The sequence below is a fragment of the Melanaphis sacchari genome, unplaced genomic scaffold, assembly GCF_002803265.2.
Source record: "Melanaphis sacchari strain LSU unplaced genomic scaffold, SCAv2.0 Contig44_pilon_pilon, whole genome shotgun sequence".
Lineage (NCBI taxonomy): Eukaryota > Metazoa > Arthropoda > Insecta > Hemiptera > Aphididae > Melanaphis > Melanaphis sacchari.
Window position 1 is genome coordinate 1,059,804 of NW_020271295.1, and position 24,181 is coordinate 1,083,984.

At 24.0% G+C, this 24,181-nt stretch overlaps 1 protein-coding gene across 2 annotated transcripts in view; it reads right to left on the minus strand.

Moving 5' to 3' along the window:
* LOC112598035 (protein pinocchio) overlaps positions 1–24,181 on the minus strand; it is a 39,720-nt gene continuing 15,539 nt past the window's right edge. For both annotated transcript variants that reach the window (XM_025344346.1, XM_025344345.1), the window contains exons 3-5: positions 981–1,143; positions 305–434; positions 1–217 (exon numbers count right to left, since the gene is read on the minus strand). In XM_025344346.1, the coding sequence (XP_025200131.1) occupies positions 101–217; positions 305–434; positions 981–1,143 (410 nt within the window). In that variant the 3' untranslated portion in view covers positions 1–100. The remainder of the gene's footprint in view (positions 218–304; positions 435–980; positions 1,144–24,181) is intronic.

Sequence of the window (24,181 nt, forward strand, 5' to 3'; positions counted from 1 at the left end):
TATACTGAGTAAAATTATAATTATTAGAAAAGTGATACACTTAATCTAGATTCTTTTCAATATTTACTCAGTTGTGTTTAAGATTTCTATCTCTCACGGCTCAAAAAGTAGCTTTAACTTTTTCGAGTCTATTACATATCTGATTGACATCATGCTCCAATTCTTTACATTTTGAGGAGCATTCTCCTATCCAACTCGCCTCACCACTTCTATGAGACTATAAAATAAAAGTTAAATATGTAAAAATGAATGCAAATAAATATTAATTGTATGGATTTTTTTTTTTTTTTTTTTGAAAACTCACTTCTTCGAGATCACGTTTCCAAATGTTTCGACAGTGGCCAGCACAAATAGGACAAGGTCTCTCAAGGGAATATCCACCGCATTCTAAGCAATCTAATGAAACGTGTCGTTGCTCCCAGTTGACTCCACAACTAATCAATAAAAAAGATGATTATCCATTAACAACTTTATAGCAGAAAATTATGATATCTAATATTACGTCTTGTTGAACTATTTTAGTTAGTTATACATTATGATCTAAAGTATCATGATTAGATAAGTACTTATTTTTCCTTTTAATTGTAATGAAAATATTAAATAAATCATATGTTGGTAAAAATATTTTTCAAAGGTAGAATTACAAAATAACGCTATTTTAAAGGGTATTAATAAAGAATTTAAATTAATGTGAATTATGTTTTGTATTAGATATCAATTATTTAATTTTAATCGACGTTTTCTAATAAATATAATTAAAATTAAAAAAAAGATGCTATTTATAAACGATGGCATTTAAAAACAATTGTATATTATTGTATGTCCAATAATTGTATTGAAATTCAATATAATTGAATATCTACAAAGGTAAAATTATTTATAGAAATATATCAGTTACTATTAAAGTTTAAAAGTTAGTTTTATCGTTTTTAAATTTAAAATAAATTTAGTTATGTACTAGTTAAACTTGCACTACATACCGGAAACAATATTTAAAGACTTCTTTGAGCTCTTCTAGAGTTACTGCCTGCTCAATATCACCAACTAGATCGATGTTATCAAGCATTTTGTCATTAATGTTCATCAAGCTTTGGTTGTTCATTGATTGGACACTAGTAACTGACATCTTGTTAGTATTCTCAACTAAAATAAACAAAAACGATTGTTATGCATTTTTTCATTTATTTATTTCTTAATTTTACACATGATATATTTTAATGATATGTTCTGGTACAGAGCAACAAAAATACTGTATTATTGTAGGTATCATAGTACAAAAATTATTAATAATGTACGATTTTAATTACTATAAATTAGAATAAAGAGATATAATATTTTTGTCATACCTGCAGAACAGAGACTTTAATGTGCACAGAAAAATCTAAGTAATAAGTAATAACATGAGAAATAAAACACATTATTGAGATATTTTCAAAAAATATACCCTAAACTCTAAATTATTTATGATTTGGGTTTTAAAAAAATATTCGATGATAATATTATAACGTTTGGAAACTTCAAATCAAAAAGATTTAAGCGGGAAACGATTGCAAGAATCACACATTTTAACACGCAACGATTAAAGATTGTGATGAACCGATAACATTGAACAGTTTAATCTTTAATCATCACTTATGACTATAAACAAAGAATACGAACTTTGGTTTTCAAGGTAGATTGATGATATTTGACTATACAATACACAATGCGTATAATACATTTATATATATACATATATAGGTGAGTTAGGTACATCGATTTTGAGATGAATGACAATAACATTATTATGTTATATTATTTCAGAAAGTTTTTTACTCAATATTCCAAAAAATAGACAATTATACTTATGATAATTATTTATAATCAAATCTTAAAAAGCATTCAAGTCACATGTTGTACAATTATTTTATTCTATCTAGATTTATATCAAAAATATATTTCTTTATGAATTGTGTATCTGAAATCATATCAACGTATATAGAGTACTTAAATTATTTGTTTAATGTAATATAATTTAATTTATAATACTACTTTATTTGTATTTTATAAGGACAACTGGATACAAAAAAAAAAAAAAAAAAAATGGGACGACATTCTACCATGACCATTTACCCCGGAAAGCATTATAAATCCTGAAAAACTGGTCCGCATGGCCTTCATGTAATTTTATATTCGTAAACCACTTGTTAATACATAATAATGGCGTATTCAATAGATAAAATATTGAAAAGAAATTAATTATTGTCAATCATTGTAATTTTAATATAATTTTTTTTATGAATGCTCATTTATGAAACCTAAATTATTTTAGTAATACTTAGTGATAACTCGTTGATACAGACATTATCTACAGTATATTAGGACTAAATTGAAATGATATATTCTTAATTTATTAAAATTACTATAGTATTGGATTATATTATTATAATTAATTGAATTCATTTTATGTATTAACTTTTTTTTAAATAAAATATAACATTTACAAAATTATAGTGCTGGTAGTTAAATGACATTATTTTATTTTCTGAACAACTGTGAATTATCTATGAATACTTATTAATAAGTATATAACTGTAATAAAGGACTTAGATACAGCAGCTAAAAAAAAAGATTTGAAAAATTATTCACCCAAATCTTACTTAACACTAAGTTGCTTAATAGAACCATTTTTAGTTGGAAGTTTACCAATATTATGTATTTATAATGTTATAAATTATTTAACGCATACTTTAACCTATTTTTAAAATTTATAGTTTTTTTCAAATAATTAATTTTTAAAGTACTTACACCAAAAACCAAATAACATATTTACATTTTTTATTATGTAAGTAATAAAAAATCTTGTATAAATTAATGGATAATCTGTACTATCTTTTTAGAATATAAATTAAGTGTTTCTGAAAATATTCAAAATATTTTAATTTTTGTGTTCTGAAAATGTTGAAAAAATAATAACTATGTTAGTATCTTCTATTTTTCTGTACATAAATATCTATAAATACTTGTTATTAAAATGTACATATACGTTAAAATATCTGTGATATCACTGCCTATACAGTATATCATTGTAATCTTTAATATTATTTATTGTATATTATTATTATTTATTTGTTATATTAATCTGTTGGTAAATTGTTTTAAAATTGTTTAACATATATTATGTTATTACACGTGTTATTGGAATATATATTAAAAAATATTTATAAAACCAAGTAGTACACAATAACTTTTGAATACATAGAATTTTTTTAATGTATTACATAATAATTTAGGAAATTCATTCATTACATACCTACACGTGTAATGTAATATTTAATATCAAGGCAAGTTAATCAATACAGCTTATTATTAACACACTGATTTTCCTAGTTGATCTATATTAAAATGTAAAATAGGCTATTTTATATATTTTTTATTTTACGAGATAAAATTATTTAATATTTGATGGGCCTTGTCAAATAAAACACATGCTTGCTATAGCTTCAGGGTATCCATAGTCTAGTGACCATGGACAGACTGACACTGAACGTAAAAACTTAATTAATAATTAGTAATATAAGCAGCAAGTATGTAATTAAATTAAAAAATTTCCTCATTTCTAAAAGCAAATATAATTATTGTAGTATTTCTTTCAGTTTTATTTAATTGAATAATAAGATAATTAAACGAGAGAAAGCATTCATACAATAGTTAATAACTTAAAATATTTTATCAATTCGTTGAGTTTAAGTTTTTAAATGGTTTTCTTAGAATAAGTTAATTATTAACGAAAAATATGCAAAAATTAGGATTACTAATTTAGATATGATTTTATACTTTTATGAAGCTAAATAACCTTGGACATGCATAGGCTGGTTGATGAAGTCTATATACAACAATAACATAATATTTACATATCATCTTGTTCGGAAATTAAATATCTTATGTATTGTTATTGTATGTTTACCTTAGGTGTAATTCATAAATATAAAATACAAATGTAATAAGGTAAGTATAGTATTTTATTTCATATATTTTTAAGTATACCTTTATTTTCATGCTAAAACATTCTATCGTGTATTCATAATAATTCATGTCTTTCAATGAAACAATAATTTTTATCGAGTTATAGGTTATTTTATTAAAAGTTAATAATTTTATCAAACTTCCTTTAAACTTAATTTTTCATAAAAATCCTATAGTTCTAGAAAAATTATTTTCTAAAATCAAAAAACTTTTACATCAACACTCCGTGACTAGGAAAGAAATTTTTTTTTATTTATTTATTTATAAATGTGCTAGATACCTAGTCAATGTTCATTATGTACATTCGATAAATATATACTAGCTGCAGTGTGGCTAGGTTATTAAATTTATAATTACGTTATTAAAATATATTTTGTTGTACCTTTAAATGCAGTACTGTCTAGTGTATAATTCAATCTGTATTCATGTTATGTTTTATGATGCTAAAAAAACCCGTTCACGTTATATTTCCTTATTATAACTCCTACCATTATGAACAACTATATATCTGGTTTTTCGCTGTACGTCTGAGGAATTCCCAGTATAATATATTTAGTCGCAATACATTTTAAAATCTTGTCTGCTGGAATATCTGTACATAAGAGTTGCGGATTACAAAACTGACCTTCCGAATCAATGGTTATATTGGATTCACAAAACAGACAAATTTCAAAATAAATCGGAATGTTCGATTGATGAGTTTTTAATTCATAATTAATTTCAGTCTCTGTTCTCACAAATATCGTTAATATCTACCATTATTTAGATGCCTACTGTTAAGTAGATAAAAGTATAATGGAAAAATACTGCTAATATACTGAAGTGATGCATATAGTTTCATTTATAATTTCACGTTTGGATAGAACAATATAAATATTTCATACAAATCGAGGAAAGTACTGTATACTTTTATCAATTTTATTATATATTTTTATTTTTATTTTTCTTGTATTTTTATTTTTATAAGCTACATTTAATTATCCGTTAATGCTATATGCCATTATAATTATCCACGATAATCTTAGAGATTATTGACTTAAAATGTATTGTGAGTATTGTAATTAATTTTGATAATTAAATAAGTATTAATAAGATTTAAATTAAAACTAAAGGAAGTAGGTATATCATATAGGAAAGATATATTATACTTATATTTACTGTTGATCAGAAATGCAAGGTTACGTCTTGAACTTGATATAACGGGCTTGTAAATATGAATTTATCTAAAGTAGCATCATAGTGTACTAATCGTAGTAATTCTACGTTGATGATTGTTATATTAGTCAGTAATCGTGTCATTGAGCGAAAAATATTCTTCGTTATTTTATGGAATCAATGTCAAAAAAACGTCATTCGATTTGACACGTTCGTTTAGGAAGTGAACATATAATATGGTACTAATATACTTTATTCTTTAGTCCATAAATTTGTAGATATTGGATAAGGTATTTGTACTGAAAGAAATCTGCACTCTTATAATTTCATTATTTTGCTTTGAAAAGTAGTATGTTGTAGAATTCTTGAAAAGTTGAAAATTGATTATATTTCCTATTTATTTGTATAATTAATTCTATAACAATATGATCTACATACAAAATAGTTTCAATTTACATCACAATACTTATTAATTGTATTGCTATAATCAATACAATTAATAACGATAATATTATTCATTACATCATAGTATATAATATAAGGAAAAATCATAGATTTTTTTCAATGGACAATTTTTAATATTTCCTCTTTATACATTTTCGAATGTGAAATCAATATACTAACAACACGTTATGCTATGCAACTAACGTCTTGACTAATTTTTCATATTATGCTAATTAAACTGATTATAATTATGCTGCATGATGCACATGTGTATGCATAGCACAATTGATACTCATTTTATCGTTTTCGTTATTATTATTATTAATTTTAATAGGTAACGTCTACATCAGATTGAAAATATTACTATAGTTAGCAGTCTTGTAAAATACTTGAGTAAAATTATTCAAATACTTTTTAAATACATATTTTAAATATTTTTGAAAAATAATAGGAAATTACAGACTTTAACAAAGTATTTTTAATACTTTCTCAAAATAATTGTACTTAATTAAAATTAAATACTTTTTATTTTCAGTTTTTCTATTTTCTATTTTAAATTTAGTTACATGGAATAAAAAAAAGTTGTTGAGAATATAATATAATATAGTCGCATATTATAATATGATTTTGTACTATAAATTTTACTTAATCAAAAATTTAAATACCTTGAAAAATAAGACAATAGTAATTTATATTTACACCAATGATGCATTGTAAAAAATTTTTAATTATTATAAAACATGAAGCGTTAAAAAGATCGATTAAGTTGATTTGAAAGCAAATATAACTTTTTTATAAAAAAAATTAAAACATTTAAAAGTATAAGCATAAATATTTATTTAAAGTATTTGTTTTCAAACACCTTTTTAATAAGTATTTAATACTTATAAAAATAAATATTTTTATCTGTAGGAATTTGAATACTTTAAAAAGTATTTTTTACTAGACTGCTAGTTGGAAGCCATAATAAATAAAAGATTGAATGTTTACTTCATCTAGTAAATTCCAGATATTAACTGTAAGAATTGAAATACTACAATATACGCAGTTTTAGAAAGTGCATGATGAAATTGATTCGAATTGCATCGTCTTTGGAACAAGACAGTAAAGCATTCATAATATAATACATTAGCGTTTATATGAACAACTAGACCAAAACTAATTTTTTATTTTGTTAATATACTTATATATCTACTGGTATTTTAATATGCTAAAGTTAAAAACTCTGTTGATACTAGATCTCTATTTTCGAAAGATAACAATTACAGTAACTCAAAAATTAATATTTGCTTAGATTATTAATTATTATTTATTTTTTGACGTGTTGATAAGATCTGGTTTGATTACTTTAATAAACATCGAAAGAAGGTCATTTATGTTTATGTTTCTCTTATTAGGAGCTAATAAAGCCTTGAAGTTAGAAATGTGTTTCCTCGTGTTTTTAAATATAATATTTCTTTACTGCCTCCAAAATTAAAAAAGAATACTGAATAGGACTACTATTCCATTTACTTATTCAATAAGCCACGACTACCAAAGTTTGTATGCATACTATACATATAACCTTGCTGTGTCATGTACTTATCCCAATCAATATTGTGTTATATACATGCAATAACTATCATACAAAAATTAAAAATTAATTTTTGTTTTCAAAATGATATAATCATAATAATTTTATCTTCAAGATGTTTATTATAATATTTATATATTAATGTATTATATACAATATAATTAGAATTCGCTAAATATAACCAATCAAGGTCTTTTTTCCATCTAATTCACACCATAAAAAATGATAAAAAGTTGTTTTTTGACTGGAATAATATAATATGTTCTTATTTTATTATAACCATATATTACAATACTGTTTATCCTAATATCCCATTCATTAAAAAGTATACATGAATATAAGTTTAATATACTTTTTGAATGATTATAATTACTTTTATCAACGTGATTTCATTTTGATAAAATTATTATGTTATATTTAATGTAAAATAGTAATGATACTTTAAGGTTGAGTATTTACTATTGAGAATATATTATTGGAAATATATATAAGCAATGTGTTATTAAATAAAAATTAAATTAAAAGTTTTAAATGTACCAATAAATTGTATGATATATATTATGTAGCATGAATATGTTATTATAAAACATCAATAATAGCTAGATATATAGTGTTTTAAAAAACAGATATATTTGAGCTCTTAGATTATGTCAACTAAAATTTGTTCACGCAATTACGCGTGTATATACGTATATGTATAATGTGTTTAAAATTGTAATGAAACGATAGCATACTAATCTTTAGCGAGAAATTATTTACTCCAATTACTTGTATACGTAAGAATTATATTTTGTTTTTAGACATATCATAATAATAATAATAATATTAAAATAAACATTTCTAAGGTATTGTGGAATACTTACATTTAACTTCGAAACGAAAACAATGAATGAAATTCGACTACGGCAGTTTGTTATTTTAAATTTCACTTGCCGCACTTGTCCACCAACGTGTCGCTAGAAATTCTTGAAAAATCGAAACGTTTTGTGTACTTCGGTGTAGGGTTTTGGACGATTTCAATGATACTATATATATATTATAATAACGCGTTTTTTTGATCAAAAATAGATATTTTACGAGCGTGTTTTTGATCGTGCGGATATGATCGATCGACGCAGCGCTGCAAAAATATTGTATAGTATTAAAGGTATCGACCGAAAAAACGGAAAACTTGGGCGAAATAAGGCCGACAAGAGTATTGAAAAACGATCAATCGAACGATATTCGAACACTCTTCTTCGGATCTAATCAAGTCGGGCGAAACGACGTGCGTGTATATCTGCGCGGTCAGACGGTCGTTGGCATACTGAATAGTGAATAGTAAAAAACTAAACACTGACGTACGATTTGACGCCGTGTGTCGCTCGGTGATCGGCCTCAGGCCAGTTGGCGCGTTCTCGCGACGATATCGAAAACATCATGCCACGAAGATCGGGAGATACCATGACGTGTATCGACGCCACGCCGATTGAGCGCATGCGCGCCGCTAGTTAACGAGCACCTCCGCGCAGAACTGTGGTAGCATACCCTACGACAATATGATATCAGGCTCGGATAAAATCGGCGTTTATAGTTGTCAATTCTGAGAAAAGCACATTGTCTTACGGTAACCTTGATGTCCAGGTGAATCTTCGTCGTACGCGTTTATTATAAATTCATAACATTGTTGTAGTGTGCGGTTCGTATAAAACTTAAAATGTAATCGTATTACATCATTATCTACCAAATATCTACGAACGAAAATCCGTTTACGCTTTCATGAATAAATGAGATCGACTTAAGAGTAAAATAATAATGATTAATGTTACAGTCCTCCTTTCTTCTACCCATCTTTAAATTTCAGGAACATCGATTTTAAAATATACGCTTTGTATCTGTGTTTAGTACAGGCAACAAAATCGTCGTTTATAGAGATAGAGTCGGAATGTGCGATTTTGTATACAGACCATTTAAAACGGTGGTTCCAAATAATCTGCTAAAATCATAAAGTGTACTGAAACAATGTTCGCTAATATATTTATTAAATGGTTGATACTTGATCATCCACAAGTTAAAAATAATTCGATACAGATTTTTAATAATATTCATGGATATGAATCGAGCATTCTTAACCCCATTTTTTTTTTAACAATGAATTCATTGAAATTCTGATTTTCTGAAATTTTAAAATCATCACAGTCTTTATATCTTTTAAAGTCATTGTCAATTTTCATGTGCCTATTATCACATAGTTAAAAATTTAAGAAAAAATACCAATTTGAATTTCATCTAATTAATATAAGTTATAGGGAAAAAGGGCAATTTTCATTTGAACTATAGTATCAAATTTAAATTTCCACTGAAAATTTCTTAAGTTGTATGAACATTTTAAGTAAATAAATTATTTAAGAATATGGCTCTTATGGGTATTTAAAAGTTAAAAAATCAAAATTTTAATACATTTATAATTAAATGGAAATATTTGAGCAAGCATGCTTGACTAATCATCAATTTAGGTATAAAATTAGAAAATATTTTTTTAAATATTAGGTCAAGTACATAATTAGTAGGAATGTAAATATCATAGATTATAAATACCTAATTTTACTAATAAATAATATAAGTATTACGTTTTATTTAAACAAAGTAAAATTGTTATTAAACTAACAATTTTAATTTTCACTAATATTTGAAAATTAATTTTAGAATTAAATTAACTTTCCTATAGGTGTTTAAGTTTTAAAAGTCATTTTATTTAGCATTATTTCTGAGGTTGCTACGATACATTTTTATAAATTAATAATTTAAAATATTCGTATTTTTTCAAGGTCATGAGAGTGGAAAGATGATATGACATTCTAATCACCACCTCTGATATTGCTCGATGCTGTCAATTGGTAGGCTGGCGTTTTAGTTTTAACTTTTCGTTTCAAAAATCTAAATTTTTAACTACGTGAATTTTTTTCTCTTTAAATATTGATTTATTATTTGTACATTTACTCTGTTACCGACAATAAGTCATTCTCAGTAAAAATAATATATTTATCACTGTCTTATTGACAATGACTATTTTGGTTAGGTACATTATTTATTTCCATACGGCGATCTGTTTCATTCATTTTAGAATTTGAATATGTACTTCCAAGTTATACGTTGAAAAAAATTCGTCGAATTTTTAGAAAGTATTTATTCGACCAGTCCCATTATTATATCATTATCAGTTCATTTGAAAAACCTATTTTTGTAATATTCGCACTTCTCTTCAGTCCCATATATTTCACAGTCGGAAAAAGTGGTAAGAAAACCATTAAAATCAAATAACAATAAAAAATGTTATGATCGATAAATGGATAATCAGCTTAAGAAATACTGATGAATTACATTGGCTATAAACTTATTTGTCAATTACGAAGATATATACCAATTATCAACAATGATGTCCTCCAGCAATAGGTATTTACTGAAATCACCGAAATTTCCAAAGCTGATTTTAACAAGTATTATACTCTTAATAATGTTATACTAATTACTAAATATCCATAATGTAATATATATACACGTGAACCACATTATCTACAGTCTGTGAACCCGGAACGCGTTGATAAGAAAACATTATAATGCAGACTTATAAGGTTTTAAATTTGCACTGTTTATAGTTATAAACCACAATTTAATAAAGATACAGACTACTAGAATATTTCAAATTGTGAGAAGTGACGATTCAACAATTCCCTTGGAACTATAACAATTTTAATGCAAGAATTGACAATTGAAAATTCTATATTACTATAATATTTATATGCTAAATTATATAGACTAAGTTAATGCTATAATAAAATAAATTGCATAATATTTAACAATCACCTATCGCGTGACCTAAGTAACATTATACATCCTGGTATAATGGTTACGTGACATTGATATGTAACATCCTTCTTCTAGTCAATTAAAAACCGTAATTTCTCAAAAGGCAACATAATTATTGAGAAGCAAATAAAATAATTATTAACTACACAATTGTATAAACGTGTAGGTATTTAATTAGTCTTTTTATACTACTTCCACAAATTTACCGAGTTTTAAATTAATAAATGTTAATGACACTTGAGATAATGACGTATCTTTATATTGAAATTATAATTTTTGGATTTTTTAGTTTTTATTTCTTTATTAAATAGAAAGAAAGTGTAAATGTATTTTATGTTTTTAAAACTATTTTTTGAGGGTATATAAGTAATAAATAATATTTTTTTCTGTAATATATTAAAGAATAATATCAATTATATTTTTTATAACTAAAACTACTGTTTCCATATTAAGAATAAGGTATATTAGAATATTAGATAATATATTAAGTTTTTGGTGTCTCAGCTATATTTATCCATACAATATAAATATATGACTCTATATTAAATCAAATTTTAATGTAGTCACAATGTGTACATATACGAATTTAAATTTCAACATTAAAATACAAAAATTCTTATTTATAAATCCTTAATAAAGCCAGTATGGATATATGGTATCCAGTAATGGGGTAACGCCAAAAAATCGGAACTTAATAAAATTCAAGCCTTCCAAAACTTAGTCCTCAGGAAACTACTCAATACTCTAACTTACATCTCGAACAGCACTATCCACCCCGACTTAAAAATAAAAACTGTCCAGGAAGAAGCAAAAGCACATTATAAACACTTTCATAACTCTCTGTCCAACAATAATCCAATAATACGCGATAACCTGACCATTCCTGGCAATCCACCTAGGCATCTCAAACGTAGTTGGTGTCGTGATCTAATTGATGCCTCCATACAAATATATAAAAAAAAATAAATAAAAATACTCATTAGTGATTGTCATTGATGGATGGCTTCTCACCCCTTGTATTTCATTTATATATATATGTGTGTGTGTGTGTTTATGTTAATTCTCCTCTTTTTTAAGTTGTATTAATGTATAATTTATACATATAATTTCTCTCTCTATATTGTGCCTCTTAGGTATAGATTGAATCAAAATAAAGTAAGAAAAAAAATAATTTCAATATTAATATGTTTTAGGCTAGGTAATTTTTTATTTTAATAATTTTTTTCAAAATTTATATTCAGTCGAAACTCTTTTTATGAAACCAAGTGTTTTTAGCGTTGCAACTTATTTGCGCACATTCAAAATTTTCTACCTGAAAATCGACGACTCGCTTGCACACAACAAAATTAGTTGTTTACTTGAAAACGAATCACTCGTTTGCGCATAACGATATATTCACATACATTTATAAATGTGTAAGTTATTTACCGCCCAATGAGGTTTCCGATAACTTTATAGATCTTATATCCATAGCGTCTGATACAGTTAGTTTTATATTCTCAGATTATATTTTAGAAAATTAAATTAACTCTAACAGCAATTTTCCACCAATCTTATGGGCTTGTAAACCAAATGGTATCCCAAGACGACGAATAGCGCAGAAAGTTTTCATAAACATTACAATAGCCAATTGTATACACCACATCCACACATAAATTAAGTCATTGATATACTTATGCAAATTCAAAGTGAAACAGATTTAAAAATAAACTCAATACAAAACAATGTAATGAATTATAAAAGAAAGGAAACTGTACATAAGGAAGAATACTTACAATCTATGTGGAATAAATATAAAAATAAAACTATCGATCGTTTAACGTATATAAAAGATATTAGAAATAAATTCCATCATACAAATTTAATTCAAAATAATAATAATTATGATGATACTACATATTAAATGTAGTTTATTTTTATATTGACTATAGTATACTGTAACAATGCTATGATGAATAACAATTTATGTAACGATATACTCCATTAACACTTACACACAAATACACATACATTCAAGCAAACATTTTTAATCGCAATTTGAAACACACAGTTCTAAGCCTGTTAAAGTGAGAAGGAAGATGTGTGCGCAAACGAAATCTAATACTAGAGATTTTTTTTACAGGTTGCCAAAATATATGTGTGTGATTGAGTTGTGTTTTTTTGCGCAAACGAATTGTAGCCTGTTTTTAGAACCTTACAATAATTATTAAATATGTAATATAATGTCTAAATTTAAATTCTAAATCTAAATTATTATTACCTACTTGACTTGATACGAATTTTTTTATTTTAATCTTTAAATAGTTATATGTGTATAGTATCTAGTTTTTGGTGGTTGTAACTACAATCTATAAAATAATAAATAATATATTTTAATAAACTGCATTATTCTATATCTATTTTATAAATGTACTAATATACATTTGCATTACAAAGTGTAACAATAAGAATTTATTCGTTTAAGGTCTAACGATTAGTCCGTATATTTTTACAGAGTATAATATTATGTATGTTATCGGGATTTTTTTTTAGTAGACATGTGATATAGATTTTGAAGTGCATCAAAAGTTTAATACGTTATTAGAGATTAGCAATTATTGATAATGGGTAATTTATGCAATTCTTACTAACTTGGTAATTATTCAAGAAACTTCATTAAAAATCATTTTCCATTGTTTTTAAATTTATAAGAATATTACAATGCTATAGTAAAAACTATACTATACACTAAAATGACTAAACGAGACTCTATATAGTCTGTATTTATTGATTTATGTTTAAACTATTTATCTAGGTCCATATTTTTGTTACATTTCAGAAATCAGAATATTTTGGAACTAGAACTTAAAAATAAAATCAAAGACTTATTATTTTCATTACTTTATTTATTCATGATATAATATTATATAAAAAATGATTTATTATATCTAAATCTTAAGTTATTACAGTTAATATAGTATATATGATTATATAATTATTTGAAAATTAAATGAGTATTAAATATTTTTATGGACAACGGAAAAATAGGTACATCACCTTTGAAAGTAGCTAATTAATTGTAAAGTCAATTTCAAAATTAGAGCCCAGTTAAAAGTCTATTTAAAAGTCCTATCCTTGAAAGAAACTTAGGTTACAATCAGAATTTAAAAAAGAACCTAGATAGAAGTTCAGTAACGAAATTCCATATAAAATACACTAGTATACAGACAAACATTAAAATACCAAATAAATTTAAATTTAAACTGGAACCACGATATAATTATGATGATTAAATATGTGATTTAAAACAAAGCACGTGAGAGTCTCATACAATTGTTAAAGAGAAATTGATTAAGAATATGGAAAAAACGGAAGGAAGGATAAGATAAAAAAGAAAATTCAATAGATATTCATGTAAAAGATTAATTATTATTAAAATACAATGCACATAAAAGTAAATCACACGCATTGTGTAAGATCCATTCAAAATTATTGAAGTAATAAGTAATCAAAATGTAGTGATACAACGTAGGCAAAGAGCAATTGAATTGCATAAGAATAATATAAAACGATATTATTGTGATAAAATTAATTAATAAGTAATAACTATAATTATAAATACTAAGTTATGAATGAAGGTAAAATAAATTAGTGAATGTAATAACAATAATCATGAAAGTGATTTTTTTTTAAGTTTACGATGTGTGGATTAACAAATAGTAACGAAAAAATTAAATATTATAAATACGAACCTTTAAAGACGACAGGGGTTCTAAAAATAATATAATAGAAGTTGAATACAAGCTTATAACTTCATTATCAATAAAGGAATATAATCAAAAGTACGAGTTGTTAAGTGAAAAAAAATTAAAAACACTGATTACAAAGACTTTATACCGTAATAAACAAGAGAAAATTGTTAGATAATATACCATAAAACATGCATAAAGTTCAGCTAATAAAAAAAATAGTATACTATTTCCGATTTAAAATTAATAACTCTACATACCATCTTCTAATTACTTGACGAAGTACAGCGATTAATTGATAGCGAAGAGTTTAAAGAAAAAACATTAATTTATTCACTCAAACTTATTATATGCAAGGATAGTATTGTTAGTGATACCCGTTGTATTAATAATAGTAATTCACATTATATTAAAATGTAATTATATCAACAACTGTTTAGTGGTGGAAATACTTAGAAAGTTAGTTAAGTATAGGATACCTATATTAAATCAAAATAAAGATTTTAAAAATATAATAACATTTGCACCTTCGTCACTACAATAAATATTATATATAAATAGGTAAAAATATAAATATTAAAAAAAAAATTTTAAGTATAGGTAAGTTAATATTAAAAATAATATTAAGATAAACCTAAATAATATCTTTAAATAAATATTGTTATGCCAACGTTGTTCTAATTCTTTTTCATAATTCTATAGAGAATAAATAAAAAAGATAAAATAAATATTGAAAAAATAAAAAAATAAGGCATTAATTATAGGTAGAAATAACATAATCACTATCGATTACCATCCGTTAACGCTTCAAGTAATTGATTTATTACTAAAGCTAAAAGAAGATCTAATGAAAAGTCCGCATGCACAATCATTTATAGACGAAACAGTATACGAAAAAAACTTTAGACATCACGACTTAGAGGTTAATTCGAGAATAACTATACCAATGTTGAATCGACATTTATATCTAACTATGGGACCTATAAACTAGCCTAATATTTTAGTTGTAAGTAATTGAATATAATAACTAAGAACATTGAGTTATTTACAAAAAATCACTGTAATAAGGGGTGTTGTAAGGAATTTTTAAAAATAATGGGGTTCTCACAGGACCTTACTTATATATACTCAGCTACCCTAAAAAATGTAATATACATGATATAAGTGTAACACACATTTTAATAAGAATAATTATATTATTTACAGAATAACAATTATCTTATAAGAAGATGGAAATAATTTTATCAATTTATAACACACAAGTCATTAATACAAATTTTTTTTTATTAAATATTGTAAATTAAAAAATACAAAGATATAAAATAATCAATAATATAGTAATAATAACATTTTATATTGTATAATGAAATTTTTTTTTAATAATAATTTCAAGAATGAGATATCTGTAAATGTTATGTGTCATAAAAAAAAAAAAATAAAAATTGTAAGTTTTTCTGTCTTGCAGACAGAAACCTTTTTTTTATGAGAAGGGGCAATAGGCTACCAAATTCTTAGAATGAGGAAATGCATTGTTTCATAATAGCTATGCATCCTTGAGTCTGTTTTAAATCTTAGTGTATTAAATATACAAACACGAGTTCAATTGTTATAAACTGGAATATTGTATAGAATGATAGGATGTTATAAACTCAATGGTTCACACAATTAAACTTGTGAAAACATAAACTTTAAGTTAGGGTTACACAACAGACCGTAACTAAATCATGGACCTCAGATTTAGGAGAAGAGAAACGGGGATGTCACTTATAAGAAAGTCTCTAACATGGCACAATCAGATGTACCAGAGCCATTGAGTTCAAAATATCTTCACGTCACACGCTGTTATATGCTCCTATACACTTAAATTAAATTAATAAACAATCGTTTTAAAATTATCAGCGAAATTACACTTATTTTGAACCAACATATAAAGCAACATAAAGTAGGCGCGCTACATTACACTATTCAATTTTCAACGTGCGCTGTTTGAAAGTATTTAATACAAAAGTGAAAAGTAGAAAATTTGTATGAAGATAATTATAGTAACTATCATTAATACAAACTTTAAACTGAAATTAATTATAGAATCTATTTAATTAAATCTCGCGATACATATATATAAAGATAAGTGACATTTTTATGTAGACTGTACAAAGCTGTGTCATTATGATTAAGCACCCGGAGGAAAATTAAAAATATTTGCTCCTCCATTAATTTACTATTGAAAAATAAGTTTTTATTATTTATAAAAATATCTTATTGATATTTAGTTATATATTTTTAAACATTTTTGTAAAAATAATATAGTAGAATGTAGTAAGTGGTATATTATATAGTACGGACGAGAGTGTAATATAATATTTTATAATGATTTCCAGTTTATTATTTTAAATTCAAATATCTGATAACAATGCAAGTATTATACATATCAACTAAAAATTATTCATTAAACCAGATATTTGACTTCAAGATTCAAGAATAACAAGATTTATCTGAGCAGCAATGTAATAAAGTCATGAACTTGATTTTTCAGAAGTGGTTTTTTTTTTTTATAAAATATTTAGAGAAATATAATATTTGTTTGAAAATAATTAAAGTAAATAAAAAAAGGAAGCATTTGCATACAACTTGTAAATTGTAAGTAAACTTAATATTTTTTTTTATTATTATTACTTTAGGTCACTCAAAATGTTTTTATATAAATAGATATTAAAAAATAGGTATTTATTTTAATAAATTAGTTTAAATAAAAAGTATTTAAAATCAAATTAAACGAATTATTTAATTATAAAAAAATCATGCTGATGATTATTCAATTTATTTAGTTTAGGATGATAAAGTTATTTTGTTTCTATAATTGGATTGTTTTAAAATAAAAATGAACTCAATTAAAATATAAAAACGCATGTTTTAGTTTTTTACAAATTATATTATATTAATAACAATAATAATTTTTAATTCATTATAGCTTCCATATCTTTGAGACCTAGTTATTATCAAAGATTATCCTTATAGTATTTAAAGTTTAATAATTCAAAATTTTAGTTAGAATTTCGATGTACAATTAAAATATACAGCTTGACGCTTAACTGTTATACATTATTTTCAAAAAATAACAACTACTTACCTAACAAATTATTATTTACATTAAAAAATTATTGTTTTGAATTGAAAAATAAAAATTTGTATCCCTACAAAATACTTTTTAAATGGTATACAAGATCTAAACAGGTACTAAAAAATATGATTTTCAAATAAACTTTTTAAAAGTCCGCCGTTTAGAATTTGTTTAGATACATAATTAAAAGAAAAATTAGGGATAAACATGCTTGATGAATTACTACATATAATAATGAAATCCTCATGAACTAATAAGAAAAAAATTCTGCCCAAGCAGGTTGTAAGAATGGAGCACTAATTGGTTATTTAATAATTTGATACTCATGCTCAGATGGCTATAATTTTTCAGTTAAAATTAAAATAATATACGCGAACGGATTACGCCCATTTTTTTTTTATTTTATGTATCTACATCGACTGCTAATACTTGATATACAATATTTGATACTTGCATCACAAAATAATAACTCAACATAAACTTGATATTTTTTGTAGTTTACGTTATAAAAAAAAATTGATATTTCTTCTTAAAATATGTAGATAAATTTAGATTTATTTAATAAAATATAATTTATGTTTCTATAACAATATAAAGTATCATAATTAATTTTTTTATTGAGGTTAGAAAGCATAAATCTATAAATTATAGTCAATTAATAAGTAATAACTATTTTAATACTTAAGATATTACTGAATTACAAAATAATTCTTTTAGTAATATATTTAATGAAAAAAATTAGGATTCCTCATGTTAATCAAATAATAGGTAAACTAAAAGATGACACTATCTACACTTCAATTAGATCGATAAAACATCGGTTTAACTTTTAAAGTAAACGTAGATAAAATGTATATCAAACCCACTAACATAACTTGACCTTATATAATTGCACATTTCTAGATAAATTAAAAACAACAATAGTAATTCAATTGAATAAAAACGGAGATAAACGATATTTTAATTTTGAAATTTTCAAATATAATAAAAAAAAATTTAAAAAAAATTACTTAATAAGCTATTTAGAAGTAAATGAATAACTATAAAAAATCAGTTCGATTTTAGATCAGCCATAGGTACATTATTAATAATACACTTGGCATAGGAATGAAAACCTTGACATTTTTCGAGATATTGTAAAAGCATTTGGTATAATAAATCATATTGGACTTATTGGAATTTCGCCTAGGTTTGGTCTAATAATTAATAATCTTAAATAGGTTATAAGTTATTTAAATAAAAAACTCATATTACTGTCTGAAAACATAGATTAAATATTGTACCTAAAAGGTAAGGTGATGGAATTTATTTGTGGAGAGCCTCAAAAAGTATACTCAGTAAATTTTTTTTTATTTTATGCGTAAACAATATATACAATTATTAGAAATTCGGCAAAATAACTATATATATATATATTATGATACATTTTTAGTTTTTTCTGATACTTCATGAGATTTTATCTATTAAAGATCAGAAAATAAACAGAAACAATTTGTAAATAACAAAATTCACTTTATTTAATTAACTGTAAATAAAGATAATATGCCTTTCATACAATTATTGTTCATTTTTGTAAAATTAAATAGCAATGCAATAAGATATTTATTAATCAATTTTATAAGTTCTTTTTATACGATACTTAAATATTACTTTTGACCAAGGTATAGGCTATATAGAATATAGATAGGTAATATAGTTATGTATTTAAGAACAGTGTACAAAGGCGCCTATATGGGGGGGGGGGAAATGTTGAAAAATTGTTTACACAAAATCTACAATGAGTGAATATAAATTAAATGGATTATGCATGATAAGCGTACATAGGGAAAAAAATTAATGATAAAACAAATAGATACATAGAACAAGTAATAAATATATTTGGTGTTAAAAAAAAAAATTTACAATTTTTATTTGTAAATTTATGTTATTAATCAAATGAAAATTCAAATAATAACTTTTATGGTTAATTGGTTAAATAATAATTATTTCATAATCTTCCAGTCTGATATATAAAATATAATAGAATAATGTTTAATTGTAAACTCCTTCCTATCTCATGGACATAATTAAAATTTTGTTCCCCCTTGAGAATTTTTCTATGGGCGCCCTTGACAGTGTATCCACATATTGTAAACTATAAGATATTTTTCTTTATAAACGTTGTTCATAATATATATTATATTTACCTATTTTATGAACCTATATTTCAATATGGAATTTGAATTTGATGGAAAGGGGAAACTTACCTAAAACTTATGCGATTGCAATAAAATGAAATTATTAGAATATGTCATAATAAACAACATTTAAAACAATCTACGTTAAAAAACTATAAAGGGTATAAAGATTTGTTTACTAAATTAGCTTATAAAAAATTTGCAATTTTATGAGTAATAAAGGATGTGGAAAAATGGTATAGTGTGAATAATACTAAAGAAATTAAAGAAAGTAAGGCATATGGTGCGCTAAAAATAGTTATAATAACACTTCCATTAGACACAGGTTTTTGGATTATCTTGATCCAAAACGTTACAATTCTTTAAATGTAGATTTAAAAAAAGAATAATCTCAAAATAAAAATGTGCTAAAAATGTTATAAAGCAATGGTCATTACTAAATACTGACTAGTTTTATATTATATCATATTACACGTTAATTATCAGTCTGTAGTACAGGTTTAAGTTATTAATTATTATCAGTTGTTTTTTAATCTAAATTTTTATTTCAATTAGTTTGTATGTATTTACTAAATGTATTTAAAATATTTGGTTATCGCAATCTGTAAGCGTAATAAATTACATTATGTTTAATATTGACTCCCTACTTGAATGGTTTCATCACAAATTATACTTAAAGTAGGTAGATAGGAGGTATCTAGAGAAATTATTGCATTGTATTTATTTATTTATTTATTTATTTAATTTAAAATAAAAAAGTAATAAGCATTTTCAGTCTTATTTTCTTTTTATGAGTTTTTGATTAATACTGTTTATAAATTAATCAATATTGATAATTTATGTACTTATTATAAATCATAAGACAAATTATCTACCTATATCGTTTTTAAAATAAATAATACGAATGGTCAATGGACTGTATAGTATGTAAACACTATAAAAAATAGAATACAATATATATATATATATATATATTATAAATTATATTATCATGGCGTACAAATGGTGTTAATATTTTATAAGCATTATTTGCATACATGATACATATAACATATGATATACCTATAAACAATATACTTAATCGTATTTTTTATAAGTTTAATTGACAGATAGATCAATAACAATAGGTTAGGTTTATTGTATATTTGGTATTTATAAAACTATTGAATTATTATATTTCTCTTATTTCTGACAGAATTGTTAATGATGAGATTATTATTAGGTGCATCATACATATGGTATTTGTTAGCTAGACTCAATAAATTATATATTCTGTAAAAATCATATTCACAGTGCTTCCATAATATAAAGGTGATATGATATGACAATAATACCAATTTAAAATAAACTTGAAGAAGTTATTACAAAAAAAAAGAAGAAAAAGATTGAAAAGAAAAACACTCTACCAAGCGATTATACCGTTATAGAAGACAACGCTATTGTAGACTAGCAGGCCAAAGTAGTCATTATCTTGAAATCTAACCCAAACATTAGTATTGGAATAAATACCTTACGACGAAAAATTTATCAAAACTACACGAATCAGAAATGATATAGAAATCTTTTCCATGGTGTTTAATAAGTTATTATTTTATATTCAATTAGAAGGTCACGAGTTACAAAAGCATCTTTAAACGTCTTCTAGGTTACCTAACTGGGCTCGAGATAAATAAGAGATTAGAGAATTATGTTAGTTGAAAAGATTAAAGTGGAAGTTTTCTTAACATTTATAATGTTTTATTGGATGATGTTTTTAAATGTTAAAATATTTCAAATTAAAAGGTCGTTATTGAATGTATATTACTTGTAACATCGAAGGGATAATTGTTAGTTATTTGTCGGAGGCATTCGAATCTCTTTTAAATTTGATTAATTAATTGAAACCAAGTGTTCAATATTATGTGATTATATTAGCTTGAAAAGAAATGTACATAAATGAAATAAAAAAAATATAAGAGTACTATATTAAAAAATTAACGTGTTGAAATTTCAAGAGAAAATAGAAGTTATAGTTAATGGAATCAATTGTCCAAAGCATGTACATTAATGGGATACAGGAATCCAATTCTATTACTAATTTAGTTATAGACCTTAAATAACTGCGTAAAGTTTAAGCAGGAGCCATGAAGGATGGGTATAGTATTGAAAGAAAAGTAGTTTCTTGGTTTAAAGAGAACATATAATGAATGGACTTAAATACTTCTCAACATTAGCTACGTATTAAGTTTTTTTAATACATTTAAAAAATAAAATGTAACTAAAATGTAATTATTATTCTTGTATTATTTTTTTCTCCGTTTAGATTAATAGTAATGAATATAAAAAATTTTAATGTTTTACTAATGGCCAATGCAGCTAAAGTTGATCGATAAAAATATGTTTATTTAATGATATTATAATTCAAAATAATAAAACACAAAGATTATGTAAAAGAGGTAGTTATAATTTCAAGTATTTCATTATTTCATAATAAATAGCCGGTAACATGGTTTTTACACGTGATACTCAAAATATAATATATAATTTGCACGTGATCATTTTTATTATTTTAATATTGATATTTTACCAATAAATTAAACATTTTATAAATATATATACGCATTTTATTTGTTCGGTTTAATTAATTTTATATAAATAATTTATTACCTGTTATTATGTTTAAAATTAAAAAAAATATATATAATTCAAAATGTATCTTCAAATAATAAAAATAATAATGTGTACTATGAACTATACAATCATACAGATGTTAAAAAAAATCGATTTAATCGTCTAATTAGCGTACACGAACATGTACTCTATCAAACTAAGACGGTCTGTCAACCTATATAATTTTACTTGTGTTTCTAATGATATTTTATTATATAAGACGTATTTATATTGCAATTAGTATTTTTTTTTAAAATTTTTTTATTATAGTAATACGATAAGTTGGATTATTTGAAAATTAAATGTGTTATAATAATTTATATATTATCGTGATTTTAGCAAAATTTGAACTTCAAACGTGTAATAATAAAAAAAAAACGTGACTGTATTTTTCATAACTTTTTAATTTATATTAAAATAATTTATAAGGAACCTATTGTATTAAAGATTAGTCTTTTTGATTCAGAACAAAAATTTATTGATACACATAAAAAATTAAAATCAAAAATTATTAATGTCTATAAATAACTCAAAATAACTCAAAAATATCAAAATTTTATGATAAGTATTTGATGAAAATTGAAAATATTTACAATTATTTTAACCATTGTTATTCCTTTTTGAGCTACAAAAAAAGAAAATTGATTTTGTTGAAAATCTATAAGTATTGCTTGAATATTCCTGATTTCCCCGATTATTTTGAAAGTACTGATAATTTTTTTTCAACTTCTTAAAGTACCTAGGCCAAGATTTTAACCAAATCCATTTTGCTACTAAATGACACGCCCAAAGTTAAAGATTAAAGCACTTTATTTTTCTTACAAATGACTCATAACATACACAAAAATACAAAAAAAATAAAAACCACATATCGTTGTAAAATCTATATATTCGTCGAATTTAAAATGTTAATCAGTCACGTGGTTATGTGGAGTTACACGTGAATAAACTGCCAATGAACTTTTACCTACAATTTAACATAACCCATATTTATTTTTTTTATTCACATTGCTAAACGATCAATAATTATTGATAGGAAATATTATTAAAGATATGTATATTTTCTTTATTGTATTAATTCATAATAATAACAATATATTCAAAACAAATAATTATAAGTACCTATATAAATATATGAGTTAACATTTATATTGACGATTAAATCTTAAATTTAATTTATATGCTTCAGATTTCATAAATGAATATAGATTGTAAAATGGAATATTTAATAATATTAAAATAAAACACAGTAGCGTATTATGCGAAGGGTCATGGAGTTTGATCTACTATTGAGCTGGCTAACAATATAATTGTCATAACTTTTTACTGTTATATTGTAAATATGTTTATAGTGTATTGAAGTATGTGATACTCTATTATTGTTTTCAGAACGAGAACTACCATCGTAGGTTAGGTTAGGTAAAAAATTTCTTGAAACCAACATTTGATATTTGTAATTTATATTACTTAATTATATAATATTACG